Here is a 17920-nt window from a genome sequence, read left to right on the forward strand (position 1 = left end):
TAATTGTTTTAAAGGTACAACTGATATGCTAAGACAGGAGAGAAAATGAAATCATATAAATTGCTCAATTAAGACTATAAAAGGCAGAAGAGAGTAGAAAACAAAATAGGAACAAAAATCAAAGACAACAAACAGAAAACAAACAAAGGTGGTAAATATTAATCCAACAATATCAATAATCCCTTTTAATAGCAATAGTCTAAATGTACAAATTGAAAGAGAATGTCGTGGTGGATTAAAAATAAACAAGACCCAACTATATGTTGTCTACAAGAAACCCACTTTAAATATAAAGATACATATAAGTGAAAAATAATGAGATAAGGAAAGATATACCACGCTGACACTAACCAAAAGAAAGCTGCAATAGCTATAAATGAGAGACAATGCAAATCACTAATATTAGTAATGAAAGAGGGGACATGACCACAGATACCTTGGGCATCAAAAAGATAGTAAAGAAATATTATGAACAAATCTATGCCCACAGATTTAATAAACAAAATGGGCCAATTTCTTTAAAGACACAATCTGCCGAAATTCACACAAGAAAAATACTAATAGACAATCTGAATAAGTCTGTATCTGTTAAAGACATTGAATCAATAATTAATACACTTCCCAAACAGAAAGCACCAGACCCAGATGGATTCACTCATGGATTCTACCAACATTTAAGGAAGAAATTATGCCAAATTCTCTAACAATTTCTTTCAGAAGACAGAAGCAGAGGGACCACTTCCTAACTCATTCTACGAGGTCAGCATTATAACATACACTTCTCTAAAGAAGATACACAGATGGTACATGAAATGATCCTCCACATCATATGTTATCAGAGATATGCAAGTTAAAACAACCGTGACATGCCACTGCACACGATTAGTAATAGAAAGGCCAAAATCCAGAACAATGGCAACATCAAAAGGATTGTAAAAGGATCAGTGGTTACCAGGAGTTGTGGGGGAGAGTGGTGGCTTGTGCAAGCTTCCGATGGGAGGGACTGTCTGTGGGGAGAACTGGGTCTTGCTCTGGTGGGCAAGGCCACACTCAGTAAATCTTTAATCCAATTTTCTGCTGATGGGTGGGACTGTGAGCCCTCTCTATTAGTCGTTTGGCCTGAGGCGGCCCAGTCCTGGAGTCTGCAGTCTCTATGGCAAGGCTATGGGCTGGACTGTGCACCAGCAAGTGACCAACTTCCTGATATCACTGAGGCGAGTTCCCACCGCTCTGCTCTGCTCCAACCCGACCCACACCAGGGACACAACCTCCGTGACGAGTGCTGAGAGCTGAGTGGCACCGCAGAGCCGCCAGCACCTAGTTCCATGGGTCCTGCCAACAGTCACACCTTCTCCCACCACCAACACAGGACCCAGAAAACGATGCCTGGGTCCTGTCCGGCCTCAGATTTGCTATCATACTTCATAGCCTAGGGCCGGGGTAGGCATCTGCTCTGCAGCCTCTTGAGAATGTGAAGAAATGCACCCCCTGGAACCCCAGCTGCATTGGACAGGGCAGGCCCGAGTCCAGGGCACAGTGCGCTGCTCACGGGGGTGCTGAGGCCTCCGCCAAGTCAGCTGAGCAGTTGTGCAGGGAACTCTGGGCAGCACCACTGAAGCTGCAGACTCTCCAGCCTGGGCCAGGAAGTTGGCATCTCAGGATCTGCTGGCTGTACCTTCTCTGTCTCGTGCTCAACTCTGCTCTTTTAGGATGGGAGCTGCCAGAGACGCAGGAGGAGAGTGGGTGAAGGGGTCTGGGTGAGGGCCAGCGAGGCCGGATGGAAACTGCCGCCAGCAGGCAGGTTGGCTGGAGCCCGGTTCCCCAGCGCTGCCCAGGGTGGAGCAGCAAGTGTCCTCTTCCTGATGCCAGGACACTGGTGAAGGGCTGGAGAGAGGGACAAGGTCTGGGCCAATCTGGCTGCGTCAAGGGTTTTCTGGATGAAAGTTGCTTCTGTGACATCTTTCCACCTTCAGACACACAACTCTGCTTCACTTTCAGGCTCTCCGGCAAGTGCTCCTCTCGCGGGTCAGTGGATCCCCTAGGCCACCTCCCTGTTCCAAGCTCAACCAACATCGAGGGCCAGGGCCCAGAGGCAGAGCTCGGGGTGGTTCTGAGTCGCCTTGAACACACACTGGTCATGTGAGGAGTGGACCACCTTCCTGCTCAGGCTCAGCGGGCAGCACATTGGCAAAGGAGTCAGGCCCCACCTCAAGGGGCTTTAACTGCATTTCTAATTAATTTACCCAACTCTCCCATGTTTGTAGGGTTCCCCTGTGGCTCAGCGGTAAAGAATCCTCCTGCAATGCAGGAGACACAGATTCAATTCCTGGGTCTGGAAGATCCCCTGGAGGAGGAAATGGCAATCCACTCCAGCATTCTTGCCTGGAGAATCCCATGGACAGAGAAGCCTGGTGGGCTACAGTCCATAGGGTGGCAAAGAGTCGGACACGACTGAGCAATGAAGCGTGCATGCACAAACCCCTGTCTGTGCGTGACTCCTGCCAGGGAAAAGCCAAGCTGCAGACAGATGAGTCTGTTAGGAAGCCCAGGCCTAAGGCTTTTCCTCCCTGACCTGCCAGGAGACTGGGGTCTCTGCCCGCACCCAAGTCCCGGACACCACAGGGTGGCTGGCCGAGTACACTGCCCCCAATACCCTGTCAAAGGGACGTCTCACACACTGAGAGCCTGGCCCACACCTGGAGAGTTCCCGCAGCAGCTCCAAGAAGACCAGCCCTGGGGGCTGGACCGTTTCCTAAACATGCTGTGGGGTGGATCACACATGGGGAGCCGGCCCTTCCAGGGGCCTCCCAGCTCCTCAGCCCCCTCTTTCCCTGAAGCCACATGGTCTCCCAGAGGCAACGAGAAGCAGAGACCAGGAGAGGCCCTTCAGAAACGCCTTGAGAGTGTCGTGACTGCCCTCAGGACGGAGGACACACGGGGGCCCAGGCTGCTCACAATGGGCACAGTGGCCTTGACCTGGGGGCTGAGGGCTTCCACACCCCTGCAACCCCGCCCAGATGCAGTCACCAGGATGAGACGGGCGCAGGGGACCCATCTGGGGACTCAGCTCCAGTGTGTGTGTCTGTGGAGGAGGCCCAGCCTCATGGAGTTTCCTGGGCAAAGGCAGAAAGGACAGGAAGCTGTGGGCGTGGAGGCGAGCCCCTGATTGGTGCCTGTTTTGAAACTGGCTCCCAAAATGCCTTTGTTCGTTGAATCCTATCAACCCCATTTTATAGTCAAAAAAGATACTCAGAGGTAAAGTAAATGATTCAAGTGAAAGTAAAAGTGTTAGTTGCTCACTCGTGTCCAACTCTTTGTGACTCCATGGTCTGTCCATGAAATTTTCCAGGCAAGAATACTGCAGTGGATTGCCATTCCCTTCTCGAGGGGATCTTCTGGACTCAGGGATTGAACCTGGGTATCCTGCACTGCAAGCAGATTCTTCACCATCTGAGCTACCAGGGAAGCCCAGAGTACCCAAAGTAAGAGATAAAAGTGAAGGTGTCACAATTTGAATCCCATCTCACTCAGGAGCTGACACTCTGAATACATTTGATTTCTATTCCTGATCAGAACTTGCTTTGGGTTTAACGCTGGGCCAATTCACGAAGCAGAGAATCCCTTCACTGAGGAAGGACCAGTAAATACTCAGCGGTGGAGGAAGACCGAAGGGAGGGTTTGGCGGAGCTGCCAGCAGGAGGGGCGTCTGCCAGAGTCCGGACAACAGTGGGGCTTTAAATGGGCTTGGTCGGCTCGGAGCAGCCAGCCCAGCCCCACCCTGGCACGTGGAGGGCACTGTCACGCGGGTGACAGTCCGGAGGGACTGGCTGCAGAGCGGATGCTGCCCTGCTGTCTGCCACCTTCAGTCGTCCCACCCACACATGCCCAGCTCGTTGGAGTGGGACTGCTATGAAGTATAAATTGTGCTTTTTATAGCTGCTCTACCTACGAGAAGTAATTATGCATTCTCTTCTTCAATGAAACAAAGACTTTGGTTTTAGAATGACTTTAATTAATGCAATTTTAACAAGACTGTTCAAGAGCTGACGTCGAAGGTAAGAATCTTGCTTTGATGCGCATGCCTCATGCCTTTTAAAACCTCATCCGTCCCACCACAATGCTACTTTTTTAAAGGGAAGTTAGCACCATCCGTGGATTTTAGACGCTCCTTCCTTCCTTGCTGAGTCCAGAAAGGAACATATCCAAACAGCAAAACACTCCCTGGAGGCAAAACCAAGCTGGTCAGAGCCACATGGTCACTCAAGGTGGTGAGATTGAGGCTGTTAGAACCAGTATTCCAGGCCAGTGGAGGGAAGCTCAGGCTGTCACGCAGGGTGGCAGGGATGGGGGTGGAGGGCGGGCAGTGGTGGCTGGAGGGGAGAGAGGAGAATGGGCAGGTGCTCAGACAAGCAGGCTGTGCCCTAACTTAAGGGGTGTGGAGTGGGTGCTGGTGACACGCCTGTGTGAACACAGTGGGGAACACGGCGGGGCCACAGCAAGGTCTTCATCAGGAAGCATGCCCTGCCATCTCCAACTCTCCACGTCAGTCCATGGATTGAGAGAAAGAAAGCCCTGGAAGAGCAGCCCGAGGGATGCGTGGCCCACCGGCTCCCACACCTCCGCTCCCTAATCCGGGCTCAGAGTCCTGGGAAGACCGGGGGCCACCCGCCTCGACGGCACAGTCCAGGATGCCAGGGGCCCCCGTGATGTAAAGTGGCAGCAGTACCACCAGAAGGTGAGTCTCAAGGACCCGAGTTCGCACCTTCTCCACGAGTCAGCTTTAATGTCTCTTTTGAAATACTACACATTACCTGCCGCCTTGACCAGACACTCCGCACACCTCCTGGGTGACCCCACTGCCCGTCACTCTCAGGAAATGTCCCCTGCACTCCTGCCCTGTCTCCCCAGCCGACCTCAGGCTTGTTGGTACAGCCCGGCTCCCAGCGGGGCTTGGCTCGGCACGTTTTGCTGGTGAGCAGCCAGGTGCCCCTCTGTCCTTTGACCAGTAGGCTCTGGACGTCCCCCCGGAGGTGAGGGTCCCAGGCAGAGGCTGGCACACGGAGCGTGTGATGGAGGAGGAGGACAGGGAGGCTTCTCCCTTCTCTCACGGGGCAGAGACGCTGGCGGCTCCCGCACTGCAGCTGTCCACTCGGTGAGCCTCCTCCACGAAGGCTGTGAGGAGGGCCCACCCCGACCCTGTCAGCCGTGATGGGTCTGTCTCCTCACAAGGGCTCAACCCAACCCCCAAGGGGCAGCTCTCTTGATCCTTACAGCACAGAGTGCCAGGGCCCAGGGGTCTCAGGGCAGGCTGGGCAGGGGAGTGGGCACCAGGGGCTCTGCTGCCTGACCTCATTCAGCAGCCCGCGCTCCAACCACAGAGGGGGACGCCTAGTGTTGTGTTCGGGGAAGCTGCAGGGCCGGGTGACAATCGCAATGAACAGCCTGATGGAAGGGAAGTGGAGAGAGTTAAACGTGAACGAAAAGAGATCATTCACCTTCGGGCTGAACAATGGAACGACCTGCACAGAACAGGCCAACTTTGCTCAAAATGGAGCACGGGGTACTCACATCCCTGCACAGCGCTCAGCACCAGAGCTAAGCTTGGCTCTGAGCAGAGGAGAGGCTCACAGTGAGCTGGGACCTAGCTCTGTGTTTACAACTGTGTGTGGGGAGAGACTGGAGGAGGAGACACAGGACAGGACACGGGAGAGGGCGAGGACTGTGAGCCTCTTAGAGCTGAGGCTTTGCTAGACACCCACTGACCGGAAACCCCCTCCACAGGTGGAACCTGTCCACTCTGGCCGGGCATGGTAGTAACCACTTGCGTTAGTTATCTCACAATAGGTGATACCAACAGGGAGCTTGGAACCAAGAAATTACCACCAGCTGGAAGAATTTGGGAGGAGATGCCAGCCCCTAATAAGCTCTGCCAACCTCCCAGGAACCCTGGTGCTGGAATCCATCTTGGCTGAGAGAGGCACGCGCCACCAACAAAGACCCTGAGTCAGACCAAACACAGGCCAAGCAAGATGACTGGCCAGAAACAAGCCGGTAACTAACCCCATTACTGTAAAACCAGGGGCTGTGAGCCACGTGGAGAGTGGCTCTCCTGGGGTCCTGTTGTTCTCTGCCTAGGTGCCCTTCCTAGTTAAGTCTTGTGCTTTTTCAGCACATGTATCACCTCAGACAATTCATTTCTGAGCGTTAGACAAGAGCCCACTCTCAGGCCCTGGAAGAGGCCTCCCTCCTGCAACAGCTTCAACATCAGGAAGACAGGCTTCCGGGGACCCTGGCAGGCAGTTGTGAAGATCAACAATGAATCGATGATGTTTCCGAGGTCCAGGTGCTATGGCCCTCCCAGCCCTGGACTGGGAAGAAGTGAAGCAGCCAGGAAGCGGGGACGTTCACAAGCCCTGACTCTTCAGCCTCTGCGTGTTGACACTGCACCCCAAAGGCCGGGAGGCTGGAAGCCAGGCCCCTCCATGTCTCACTCGGCCCCCAGGACAGTTCAGTTCAGTTGCTCAGTCGTGTCCGACTCGTTGCGACCCCATGGACTGCAGCACGCCAGGCTTCCTTGTCCATCACTAACTCCCAAAGCTTGCTCAAACTCATGTCCACTGAGTCAGTGATGCTATCCAACCATCTCATCCTCTGTTGTCCCCTTCTCCTCCTGCCTTCAATCTTTCCCAGCATTAGGGTCTTTTCTAATGAGTCAGCTCTTCCCATAAAGTGGCCAAGGTATTGGAGTTTCAGCTTCAGCATCAGTCCTTCCAATGAATATTCAGGACTGATTTCCTTTAGGATGGACTGGTTGGATCTCCTTGCAATCCAAGGGACTCTCAAGAGTCTTCTCCAACACCACAGTTCAAAAGCATCAATTCTTAGGTGCTCAGCTTTCTTTATAGTCCAGCTCTCATATCCACACATGACTACTGGAAACACCATAGCCTTGACTAGATGGACCTTTGTTGGCAAAGTAATATCTCTGCTTTTGAACATGCTGTCTGGGTTGGTCATAGCTTTTCTTCCAAGGAGCGTCTTTTAAAATCATGGCTGCAGTCACCATCTGTAGTGATTCTGGAGCCCCCAAAAATAAAGTCTCTCACTGTTTCCATTGTTTCCGCATCTATTTGCTATGAAGTGATGGGACCAGATGCCATGATCTTAGATTTCTGAGTGTTGAGTTTTAAGCCAACCTTTTCACTTTCCTCTTTCACTTTTATCAGGAAGCTTTTCAGTTCCTCTTCACTTTCTGCCATAAGGGTGGTGTCATCTACATCTGAGGTTACTGATATTTCTCCTGGCAATCTTGATTCCAGCTTGTGCTTCATCCAGCCCAGCATTTCAAATACATGATGTACTCTGCATAGAAGTTAAATAAGCAGGGTGACAATACACAGTCTTGACATACTCCTTTCCCAATTTGGAACTAGTCTGTTGTTCCATGTCAAGTTCTAACTGTTGCTTCTTGACCTGCATACAGATTTCTCAGGAGGCAGGTCAGGTGGTCTGATATTCCCATCTCTTGAAGAATTTTCCACAGTTTGTGATAGAAGAAGTTTCCACAGTCAAAGGCTTTCGCATAGTCAATAAAGCATAAATAAATGTTTTTCTGGAACTCTTGCTTTTTTGATGATCCCACAGATGTTGGCAATTTGATCTCTGGTTCCTCTGCCTTTTCTAAATCCAGCTTGAACATCTGGAAGTTCATGGTTCATGTACTGTTGAAGCCTGGCTTGGAGAATTTTGAGCATTACTTTGCTAGTGTGTGAGATGAGTGCAATTGTGCAGTAGTTTGAACATTCTTTGGCATTGCCTTTCTTTGGGATTGGAATGAAAACTGACCTTTTTCAGTCCTATGGTCACTGCTGAGTTTTCCAAATTTGCTGGCATATTGAGTGCAGCACTTTAACAGCATTATCTTTTAGGATTTGAAATAGCTCAACTGGAATTCCATCATCTCCACTAGCTTTGTTCGTAGTGATGCTTCCTAAGGCCCACTTGACTTCGCATTCCAGGTTGTCCCCAGGACAAGTGCACAGGAATTACGACTGGTTTGCCACTGACTGGGTCCCGAGGTCTCAGTGGAGCCTCATATGGCCCAAACACATGCATCCACCCTCAGACCCTCCAAGAAGGGCCAGGACGGGCTGGTTTCTGGGCCCAGCTCCCACTCCAGGATCTGACAGGGGTCTCTGCCATGGTCTCCCCAGCAAGCCCCCTCCAAGGGCCCATGAGCTCTGCACACCCGTGACTTGGGTAACAAGGGTCCTGCCCCCACTACCAGAGAGCACCTGTCGGTGGGGCTGGGTGCCCCCTCTTCCACCCGGCAGACTCTCAGTATGAGAAACCACTCCTGTCTCCATCGGGGCAGGGCCTGGACTCACATGCTCACCCAGGCTCTCGGCTGGGGCCGTGGTCAGGGGACGGCCGCGTTCGAACACACCTTACCTTGCTGAAGCTCAGACAGTCTTTGTCCTGGTCTCTGTCCTTCATCTCGAAATCATAGAGTGCTTTGCCCTGGGGTGGGGCTGGGGGCAGTGGCCGCACGCTCTGGACAAAGCCGGCAGGCAGGAGGCCGTGGTACCAGAGCTCGTCGCCCCGGCGCTGTAGGACGACAGCATCTCCTTCTCCGCACCTGAGTTCCCCAGGCTCTGTCCCCTCGAGGTTGAGCAGGGCTTTGCCGGCAGGTGGTGGGGGAGGGCCCTGGAAACAGAACAGGCGTTACTCAGCAGCTGCCTGGCCAGTGTCTGACCTGCGGGGCCCCCAAGTCTCAGAGCCCAGGAAGGGGGATACCTCTGAGGAATACAGGGTACTGACAGCCCACCAGGTATGCACAGCGCTTGGCACAACAGCCTAACTCGACTCGCCCCAGAAACATGGGCCACGCCCTGCTGGACGGGGTCTGCAGAGGGTCCCCAGACATGCCCCAGGCCTCCCTGAGGGCTGCCACACGCTAAGCTGGAAGGATGCTGAGGAGGAGCTGGGAGACCTTCATGCAGACTCTGAGAGGGACACGGCCCCTACCCGGGCTCTGGCTCCAGACGCTTTGCCCACCACTGCATGCTGACTGCTCATCCCCTGGGTGCCATCCCCCCTGCTGCATTCCCGGCTACCACCATCACACAGGACGGTGACTCAGAATGTGTGTCTGGGGGGTTTCAAGCTGAAAGGACAGACTTTGTGTGTCTTTCGCACCCTCCCACATCACCGCTGCAGGGCCTGGGGGCACAGGCTCCAGGCCCACCAGGGGGGAAGGCACCTCTAGGGCTGAGAGTGCTCATGAGGGGTCCCGGCTGCCCCACCACCCCACATCTCGCCCGCCATGGCCCCTGGCTTCCGGAGGTCAGAGAGGTCTCATCCACAAGGGCCTGAGGCAGGTCCTTTTTAGGTCTCGGGACGCCCCCATCCTCCTGTCAAAGGTCATCGAGCCCATTGCCCTTCTGATCTGCCGTCTGGCCTCGAGTCACCCTCGGGCCCCCTGCTCTTGGGTAACACGGGTCCACTGAATCCCACACCTCGTGCCTGGGGCACCTGCCAACTAACCCCCAGTCTGGTTTGTGAAGGCCAGGGCGCCTGAGTTTCTCTCCTGCTTCTCTGCAGTGGCCAGTTCCCATGGGTCCCAGCCTCCGAGTGAGGGAAAGACAGGGGCCAGATGCCTCCAGAGCAGACAGGAGGGGGCCTAGCAGATGGCTCGGGCTCCTGCCACAGCCTCGGGCAGTCCCGCCCATCTGGCAGTCGGAGTGCTGGGCAGGGAGCAAGCACACAACCTTACCAGCTCCAGCCACTCCTGCTGAGGTGGCCAAGCTGCTGTTTGGTCCTGTCAGTGGACCGGGAGGTAGCAAGAGGAGGCAGACGAGGGGAGCAGGACTGGGAGATGGGGAGACACCCACCTCACTGATCCCCTCCCGCCCCTCAGACTGCCAAGACCAGCATCTCCTACAGAACCGAGAGGAGGGGCCACCTTAAGATTCGTGGTGGGGAAGGGAAGGCGCACTCCTGGGGGTGAAGATTAGAAGTCAGATGGTGCTGGGGGCAGCTGCTATGTGAACCCAAGCCTCTCCCACCGGCAATGCTTGGAGCTGGTGGGTCTTGCACCCCCAGCCTCTCACCCTCTCATGCTTGATGAGATGAACTATGGAGTCCATGATGAGATCCTGGCAGGTAGACGTGGGGCCAACAAAAGACCGCAGATGTCACAGCAGCAACCAGAGGACCCCTGAGACCAGCCCCTGGCCCAACCTCAGGAAGCCTGCGGGGTCTCTGCAGCCCGTCCCTCTAAGTACCCCTCCGAGGAACGGCTGAGTTGAACACCACTGCCAAGTTCCACTCCACAGGCTCAAGACACCCAGGAAACAAGATGAAAGGGGAGTGAGAGGGACACACAACTGGGATGCCTACAACGATTAGCACAGCCACCCTGCGGGGCATCCGGATAATGAAGACAGATGACGTTGGGCTCACGGCTCAGGACTCGGACATGTAGGAGCTGCGGGATGTCACGCAGTTACGGCAGGCCCCAGGTCTGTCTTCACTGGGATCGACATATAGGTGAGCTTTGCAGACGCACTGCTTGCACTCGGCTGGCCATAAGGCCCCCGAGAGACTGTCCCACAACCAGGTCTCACTGTCTGACCCCCAGAAAGACAGGGTGAAGAGTGTGGACAAAGAACTCATTCAGTCTTCAGACTCCAAGGACTCGCTGGTTCTCCCTCCACACTGCTCCCCATGAGGCACGTGTTACCAGTGTGGGGGCCCCCAGGACAGGCACCACCTGCTTCTACATTCGAGGCTGCATCCCCGACCCTGGCCTGGTTCAGATCACATGCTCGAAACACCTACCAAATGGCTGGCCCTGTGGGCCACCAAGCCAATCCTAGGACTACAGTTGGCTTAAGGGTCTTGGGCTGGAAGGACTTCTCCCAGGATGGGAGGTTGAGAGTCCACACGGCTCTAAACCTTGTTACCACTGGCCAGGCGCAGACGACTGGAAATCCCCGTGGTCACTCAAAGAGGAGCCAGGCCAAGCGAGGGCTAGGAGCTGGAGACACAGGGCCTGCCTCCTGGGGGAGACACACCCTGGTGAATTCCCTGGACAGCAGGTGGACCCCAGGGGGAGAGCACCCAGCCTCAAACCAGTCAAATGTCTCAGGGTCTCAGAAGGCAGCGGTGACAGCCAACTGTCCCCCAAGTCCACCTGCTCCTCCTGTCAGGGAGAATATTTCAAGTTTCAACTGGCGCCAAGCTCACCAGTTAAGAACTTCACCTCCCAGCCCTGCTTGAGGGGAACCCTGGCCACACGCCAAGATTCCAGGCAATGAAGGCAAGTGAGAGGGACTTGAGCCAGTTCTGGGCCGAGCTGTGTTTTGCAATGACAGTTAGGAGGAAATTCCACTCCTCGTCCCTCAGCTCCCAACACTTAACCAGCACCTCCCTCCCTGGGGGTGGAGGAGGGGGTTGCGGCATTTTCCACAAAGATGACACTCCAAGCAAAGGAGGGAGGGACCAGGTCCTCACATGACGTTGGGGAGCAGAGCCCAGATGTCACGTGAAAAAAAGGAAACTTTATCCTGATTGAGCTGCCGTGTTTTGAGATCTTCTCATCAGCAGGTTAGCCTGTATCTGCCTGGGTCTGAGATGGGACTTACAATTTCTTTGCTCATATGCAGCTTCAAGTCAAAGCACTTAACATCGCCATGGAGGTCGTCACACACATACTTTCCTTCTAACATGGACACGATCAGATTTAGAATTACCTGAAAAGGTACATGTTACCAATATATTTAACCAGAAAGTCCCTGTCTCCTAGTCTACAAATTTCATCTGTAAGGAAGTTGTCACTATATCACACTCCAGCTGGGAGGTTCCCAGGTTTCACTTTTATTGTAGGTTAAATTTTAAGCTCCTTCTTCTCTTTTTCTTATTAAAAGCTTCCTTTGGATCCTGGCTGTTTCTTTCTCTCTTTTATTTTGATGGTTGTTTCTTCTTCATGTTTGGACACTTGTTTCTCCAAGAACTTACAGGATACCACGATACACCAGGCCCTGAAGCAGGCTCTGTGCCTCTGGGGAGTGAACCATCCCTTACCCTGAAGGTCATGGAAGCTTGCAACTAAACATGTGTACAACATGTCCCCAGGCAGGTGGAGCGAGGACAACCCCAGGTTTGCAGCATGAACGCTGGGCTCCAGGCCTGGACTTGTCTTCCCCACGTACCCCTGCAGGGGCAGGGGTGCTCTGTAATGTGCAGTTCCCAAGGAGAGCCCAAGCTCTTCTGACGAGTATGAAAAGGTGAGGTAGAAGGTCAAGGTGAGTGTGGCCAAGGTCAGAGACGAGACTCTGCTCACCCCAGGGGAGCAGGGGACCTGTTACACTGGGGAGCAGCCCCACCAGGCACGTGGGCAGCAGGCTCTACACTCAGGCCTGGCTCACACGCCAGGTCATCAAATCCACCCTCCCACATTCCCCAGGAACCTGAAGAGGATAGAACTGGTGGTACATAAGGAGCTTCTTATCTCTTAATGGAGAACCCACTATGAAAAAGATTCTCACGGACCGCTGGCTGAGGCAAACAAGTGTTTCAGGAGCCTGGATGCGGTCCTAGAAAAGGCAAATGCTTTTAAGCACAGAAAACGGCCAATAAGGAGCCCAGCTCTCCAGCAGGAACACAGGTCAGAGGGTACAGTGAGGACACCGGCCGGCCTGGCACCTGCTCACATTGGCTTTAAATTGCATCTGACAGAAGTGATACCAGAGAAGCAGAACCCTGTGTGACACCCCCGCTCCCTCCTGCGTCTCTGTGGGCACTGGCTCAGGGCCCCTTTGATTCTAGGGGACACTCTATCGTGACTCACGGTCACTGTCACCCCTTCTTCAGTGAGGACTGGCTCCTTCCTCCTGAGCACTGGGCTGCACCCCTTTCCACCCACCAGACACTCACATCAACCCTATGAGGCTGGCCCTATGTCATTGCCACTTTGCAGACAAGGAGCTAAAGCACAGTGAAGTTCAGTAACACGTCCGGGTCCCAGAGGTGGCGGAGTGGTAGACTGTCCTCTGGAGCCCAGCACATACCTGACACTCATGCTGCGCTTGATAACAACACAAACACTCACCTAGCTGTAGACCCTGAGCCATGCAAGCCAGGCAACTCGACTACTGCTCACAGGAACCGTGAGAAGTAGGAATCAGTCATCACCGCCACTTGACAAGTGAGAAAAACTAAGAGGCAAATCAGCTCCTAGATGTCGTGAGGCTGGTAAGAGGGGGCCAGCCCTCTTCTTTTAACCACCATCCAAACCAGAGAGGTGGGGGGCCCTGACAATTCTCTGTTTAGTGCAGAAGGAAAAGGGAAGGTGGATTGCTGACCATTAGGCTGGGAGTGTCCAGACGTGTGTTGCATTTATCCAGTTTGGAGAAGAATTGTTCATTTTTCCACTCTTGGGGAAGACAAGCAAACAGCAGACTGACTCTGAGAAGCTCCTAGTCATATTCTGGACAGTGGTTACCAGATGAGCATATGATCAAGCCCCTAGAGGGTCTGTTTGGTGGCATGTGCCCCAGTGCTCCCCTAGGAGATGAGGCGCTAGCTGCCTGCAACTCCCCAACAACCCCAAGTCTGTTGTGGCCTCAATCCAGGGGTGCTCAGCCAGTCATATGTCCCCACATTCCACCCGGGCTCCTGCAGGAAGGTCACTCACCAGAGTCTGCTTTATAGGGAGGGGCTTTGTGCTGGGATCTCCAGCCACATATGAAATCTCCAGCCACGTATGAAAGGGTGTCTGGGTGTCTGGGCAACCGGAAGGAAAGCAGAAGCTTCTCATTGGCTCTGTCCTTTCTCAGGAATGAGAGGCAGATGGCTCCTTTCAGGCCCTTATTTCAGCCCTCACTAACACCACCTTATTTTAAATACTTTTAAAAACATCATTATTTCAATGTTACCAAAGAAGAGCTGGATCATAAACAAGGCTGAACACCAAAGAATCGATGGTGCTGGAGAAGACTCCCAAGGGTCCCTTGGACTGCAAGGAGATCCAACCAGTCCATCCTAAAGGAAATCAGTCCTGAATATTCATTGGAAGGACTGATGTTGAAGCTGAAGCTCCAATACTTTGGCCACCTGGTGCGAACAGCTGACTCATTGGAAAAGACCCTGATGCTGGGAAAGATTGAAGGCAGGAGGAGAAGGGGACAACAGAGGATGAGATGGTCGGATGGCATCACTGACTCAATGGACATGAGTTTGAGCAAACTCTGGGAGATGGTGAAGGACAATAAGGCCTAATGTGCTACAGTCCATGAGGTTGCAAACAGTTGAACACAACTTAGCGACTAAACAACAACAGCAAGGGAAAAATAATGTATTTATAAATATCCAGGTTAAAAAAGAATCAGTTGCCTTAGGAATCCAGCTCCAAAGGTCCCAGGCCCTGGAGGGATCAGTGGTGACTGGGCATCAGCATGTTTAAGGGCCTGGCTGTGCAGGATGTGATGTGTCCTCTCAACTTGTCCACATCACACGACAGGCGACATACACACCAGTGAGTTCTGTGGAAACAAAGACCTTAGGCGATAATCTGATCAAGACTTTTCATCTTTTGATGTTATTTGGCAAACTCACTACAAGATGGAAAGGGGGGACTTCCTGGGGGCAGGTTTGCTCCAAACGTGCTCCATGTGCCAGAGGACTGGCCTGCTGTGTGGCGACATGCCCACGGGAAGTCCCTTCTCGCCTTCATGCTCTCATGTGACTTTAGAGTGGACAAAGGTAGACACTGAGGTGTCTGCCCAGGGCCAGGGCCATTCCTACCACACACCTGCCAGAAAGCAAACCCCTAGGGAGGCCGCTCCACCCAGCCAGGCTCCACCGCACTCACCTTCCAAGACACAGGCCGCCATACAGCCCAGCCCCACGCCGATAGCAGGGGTGGGTGCACAAAGGCTGCCCTTGCCTTATGCCGGCTGCCACACCAAGGCCTAGCTTGACTGTTCATTCCTCCATCAGAACAACTGAGAGGAACCCAGTGGTTGCTGATCATTTATCACGCACGGCAAGAAATGTTTCGTTGCCATTTGTGAGAATATGATTAACAGACTGTGTAAATTTAAGAGTGTGGTATGCCTCTTCACCCACCCAGGCAACAAGCGGCTGCCTGCGGACCCCAGAGTCTGTGAGACCTGCCCAGCAGAGACGTTGACGCCCCCACCTCCTGCCTGACAGATAAAGCCGATCCTGCCCACCAGTCCTGCCTACCGTGGGCAGCCCAGCTTGCTCAGAGTGGCAGGGAAGTTAAGAAAGGCATCCTGGCATGACTGAAGGCACAAAGCCTTCTGAGCAGAGGGGAGCCTGGGGCCCCACACGCGTGGGTGGGAAGGCTCTGTCTCATTCCCGCACAGCCCTGAGAGCAGGCAGGGTCAGAGGCAGCGTGAAGCAACTTGGAGGGGTGGTCCTTGGTCAGAGCTGAGCTGTTGGCGAGAGGGAGGCAGCCCTGGCCAGAGGTTTGGCCTTCACAGCATCTGCCACAGGGTGGGCCTCAGCGCCCTAGGGCATGAGCTCCTGTAAGATGGGGCCCGAGGACACAGCAGGCTGAGCCCAGAGAGGCACAGAGGCCAGGGCGGCAGGACTCAGGCAGGCTGAGGGGGCTACAGGCCACAGCCCTCTGGGTAAAGAGCCTCCACTGCTGCCCTTACAGTCAGCCTCAGGCACTACAGGGCCAGACCAAAGTGTCCAGAGGACCGGAAACATTGCACTGTATTCTCACTGCGGCTGGAGGGAAGGTCACTGTCTTGGACCCACCACTGGCTTGCAGGCCCCCGAGGCTCAGTGTGGACGGGCTCAGCCCCAGTCCTACGCAGGCCCAGATCACCACAAGGCCATAGGGAGGGCCAGGGAGCTGCAGCCCCTTCCAGAGTCTTAACAAAAGACTCTTCAGAACTGTTTGGTAGTATTCAAGTCCTCGGCTGCATGTACACTGGCCACCTAACTTGGGCCAGACACATCTTAGGAACTGCTATTATGACAGATTGTATTTTCTTGGGCTCCAAAATCACTGCAGACAGTGACTGAAGTCATAAAATTAAATGATGCTTGTTCCTTGGAAGAAAAGCTATGACCAACCTAGACAGCATGTTAAAAAGCAGAGATATCACTTTGCTGACAAAGGTCCATCTAGTCAAAGCTATGGTTTTTCCAGTAGTCATGTATGGATGTGAGAGTTGGACTATAAAGAAAGCTGAGAACCAAAGAATTGATGCTTTTGAAATGTGGTGTTGGAGAAGACTCTTGAGTCTTGAGAGTCCCTTGGACTGCAAGATCAAACCAGCCAGTCCTAAAGGAAATCAACTCTGAATATTTACTGGAAAGACCGATGCTGAAACTGAAGCTCCAATACTTTGGCCACCTAATACGAAAAGCCAACTCACTGGAAAAGACTCTGATGCTGGGAAAGATTGAGGGCAGGAGGAGAAGGGGGTGACAGAGAATGAGACAGTTGATGATATCATCGACTCAAGGGACAAGAGTTTGGGCAAACTCTAGGAGATACTGAAGGACAGGGAAGCCTGGTTTGCTGCAGTCCATGGGGTCACAAAGAGTTGCACACAACTTAGCAACTGAACAACAACAATACATCAGAAAGAAAGTGGACAGGAAATGCTCCTGCCCTGAGGGGCCACACGTTGTAGAAGCAGGGAGAGATGTACAAAATAAGCCATCCATACACACAACATGCTGAAGACAGAGAACCCTGGACAAAGAATAAGGCAAGAGAGTCCAAGAGTCAGCCGGTAGGGGCTTCACAGTTTAAATCAAGTTGGTGGGAGAGGCCATGGGGGGACCTGAAGCCTGGGGGAAGACACTCCAGGCAGGAAGGACAGGCAGGGGTCTGAGAAGGTCCTGCCTTTGAGAATGCCTCTTTTCACACTCAAATTGGTTTCTTTATGAAGCAAGTGGGCTGCAGAGAGAAAAGAGGAGGAGGCAGGACTGGGGGTGGTTGGTGTCTCAGTGTCTTGATTCCAATGCTCAGGGCAGCAGAGCTCCAGGCCCACAGCATGGCTTTTCAGTTTTCCTTCTGTCACCATCCTGTGCTCAAGAGAAAAGTCGAGGCATCCTTTTTAGATTTTGGTCCAACATCAACCACAGACTCTGTGAAGATTCCAAATCCCTGGCCTTTCTCCTGGGCTCGGACCACAAGCTAACCCTTGGCACCCGCTGTGTTTGGCACATGTTCCAGGGTTCCCATCACAAATATGCCCAGGGTGCTAGTGACCAGTGGTGAGCAGCTCAGGGACCCTTCCAGAGGGTTCCCAGCCCTTCACACAGAGCCCATGCATGGTGGGTCGGTCTCTCTCTCTCTCTCTCTCTCTCACACACACACACACCCCCCTCCTCGCGGGGCTGGCGATGGCGGCCTCTGTTTTGCGTCTCAGTGCAGATGTCAAGCGCTACCTTGTTTCACCTGTCACCCACCTGCTTCCTGGAAGATGGAGCATTCATTTATACGACAATACATGGAGCTTACACAACTTGAAAAATCTACAGTATAAAAGACCTGATGCTTCTGAGATATGCCAAGATGAGAAAAAGAAAAAAGTAAGGAAAGAGATGGGGCAAGGAGGAGCTTGCCATTTCTCTTCAGTTTTGCAATAACATTTGACGTCAAACCAAAATTGAGGAGAGGCAGCGTTCTTCCTGCCCCTGGCAGCACAGGCCGATCATGCACATTCACTGTGACTGAAGCCCAGCACAGGACGCATTCCTGCACTTTCCCTCAGGGAACCTCCCACAGCCGGAGGGAAGGAGACAGACAGTTGGTACAACCACATGCAGCTCATCACGCACATGCCTTGAAAACCTTTAAACTCTTACTTCATCTGGATGAAAAGAAACACTTCTTCAGGGCCAGGAACCTTATGGCGTCCCC

At 53.3% G+C, this 17920-nt stretch overlaps 1 protein-coding gene across 1 annotated transcript in view; it reads right to left on the reverse strand.

The window, feature by feature from the left end:
* SH3RF3 (SH3 domain containing ring finger 3) overlaps positions 1–17920 on the reverse strand; it is a 148500-nt gene that overhangs the window by 63179 nt on the left and 67401 nt on the right. The window contains exon 2 of the mRNA XM_043470347.1: positions 8452–8706. Within this exon, the coding sequence (XP_043326282.1) occupies positions 8452–8706 (255 nt within the window). The remainder of the gene's footprint in view (positions 1–8451; positions 8707–17920) is intronic.

This window comes from Cervus canadensis, chromosome 5 (assembly GCF_019320065.1).
Source record: "Cervus canadensis isolate Bull #8, Minnesota chromosome 5, ASM1932006v1, whole genome shotgun sequence".
NCBI lineage: Eukaryota > Metazoa > Chordata > Mammalia > Artiodactyla > Cervidae > Cervus > Cervus canadensis.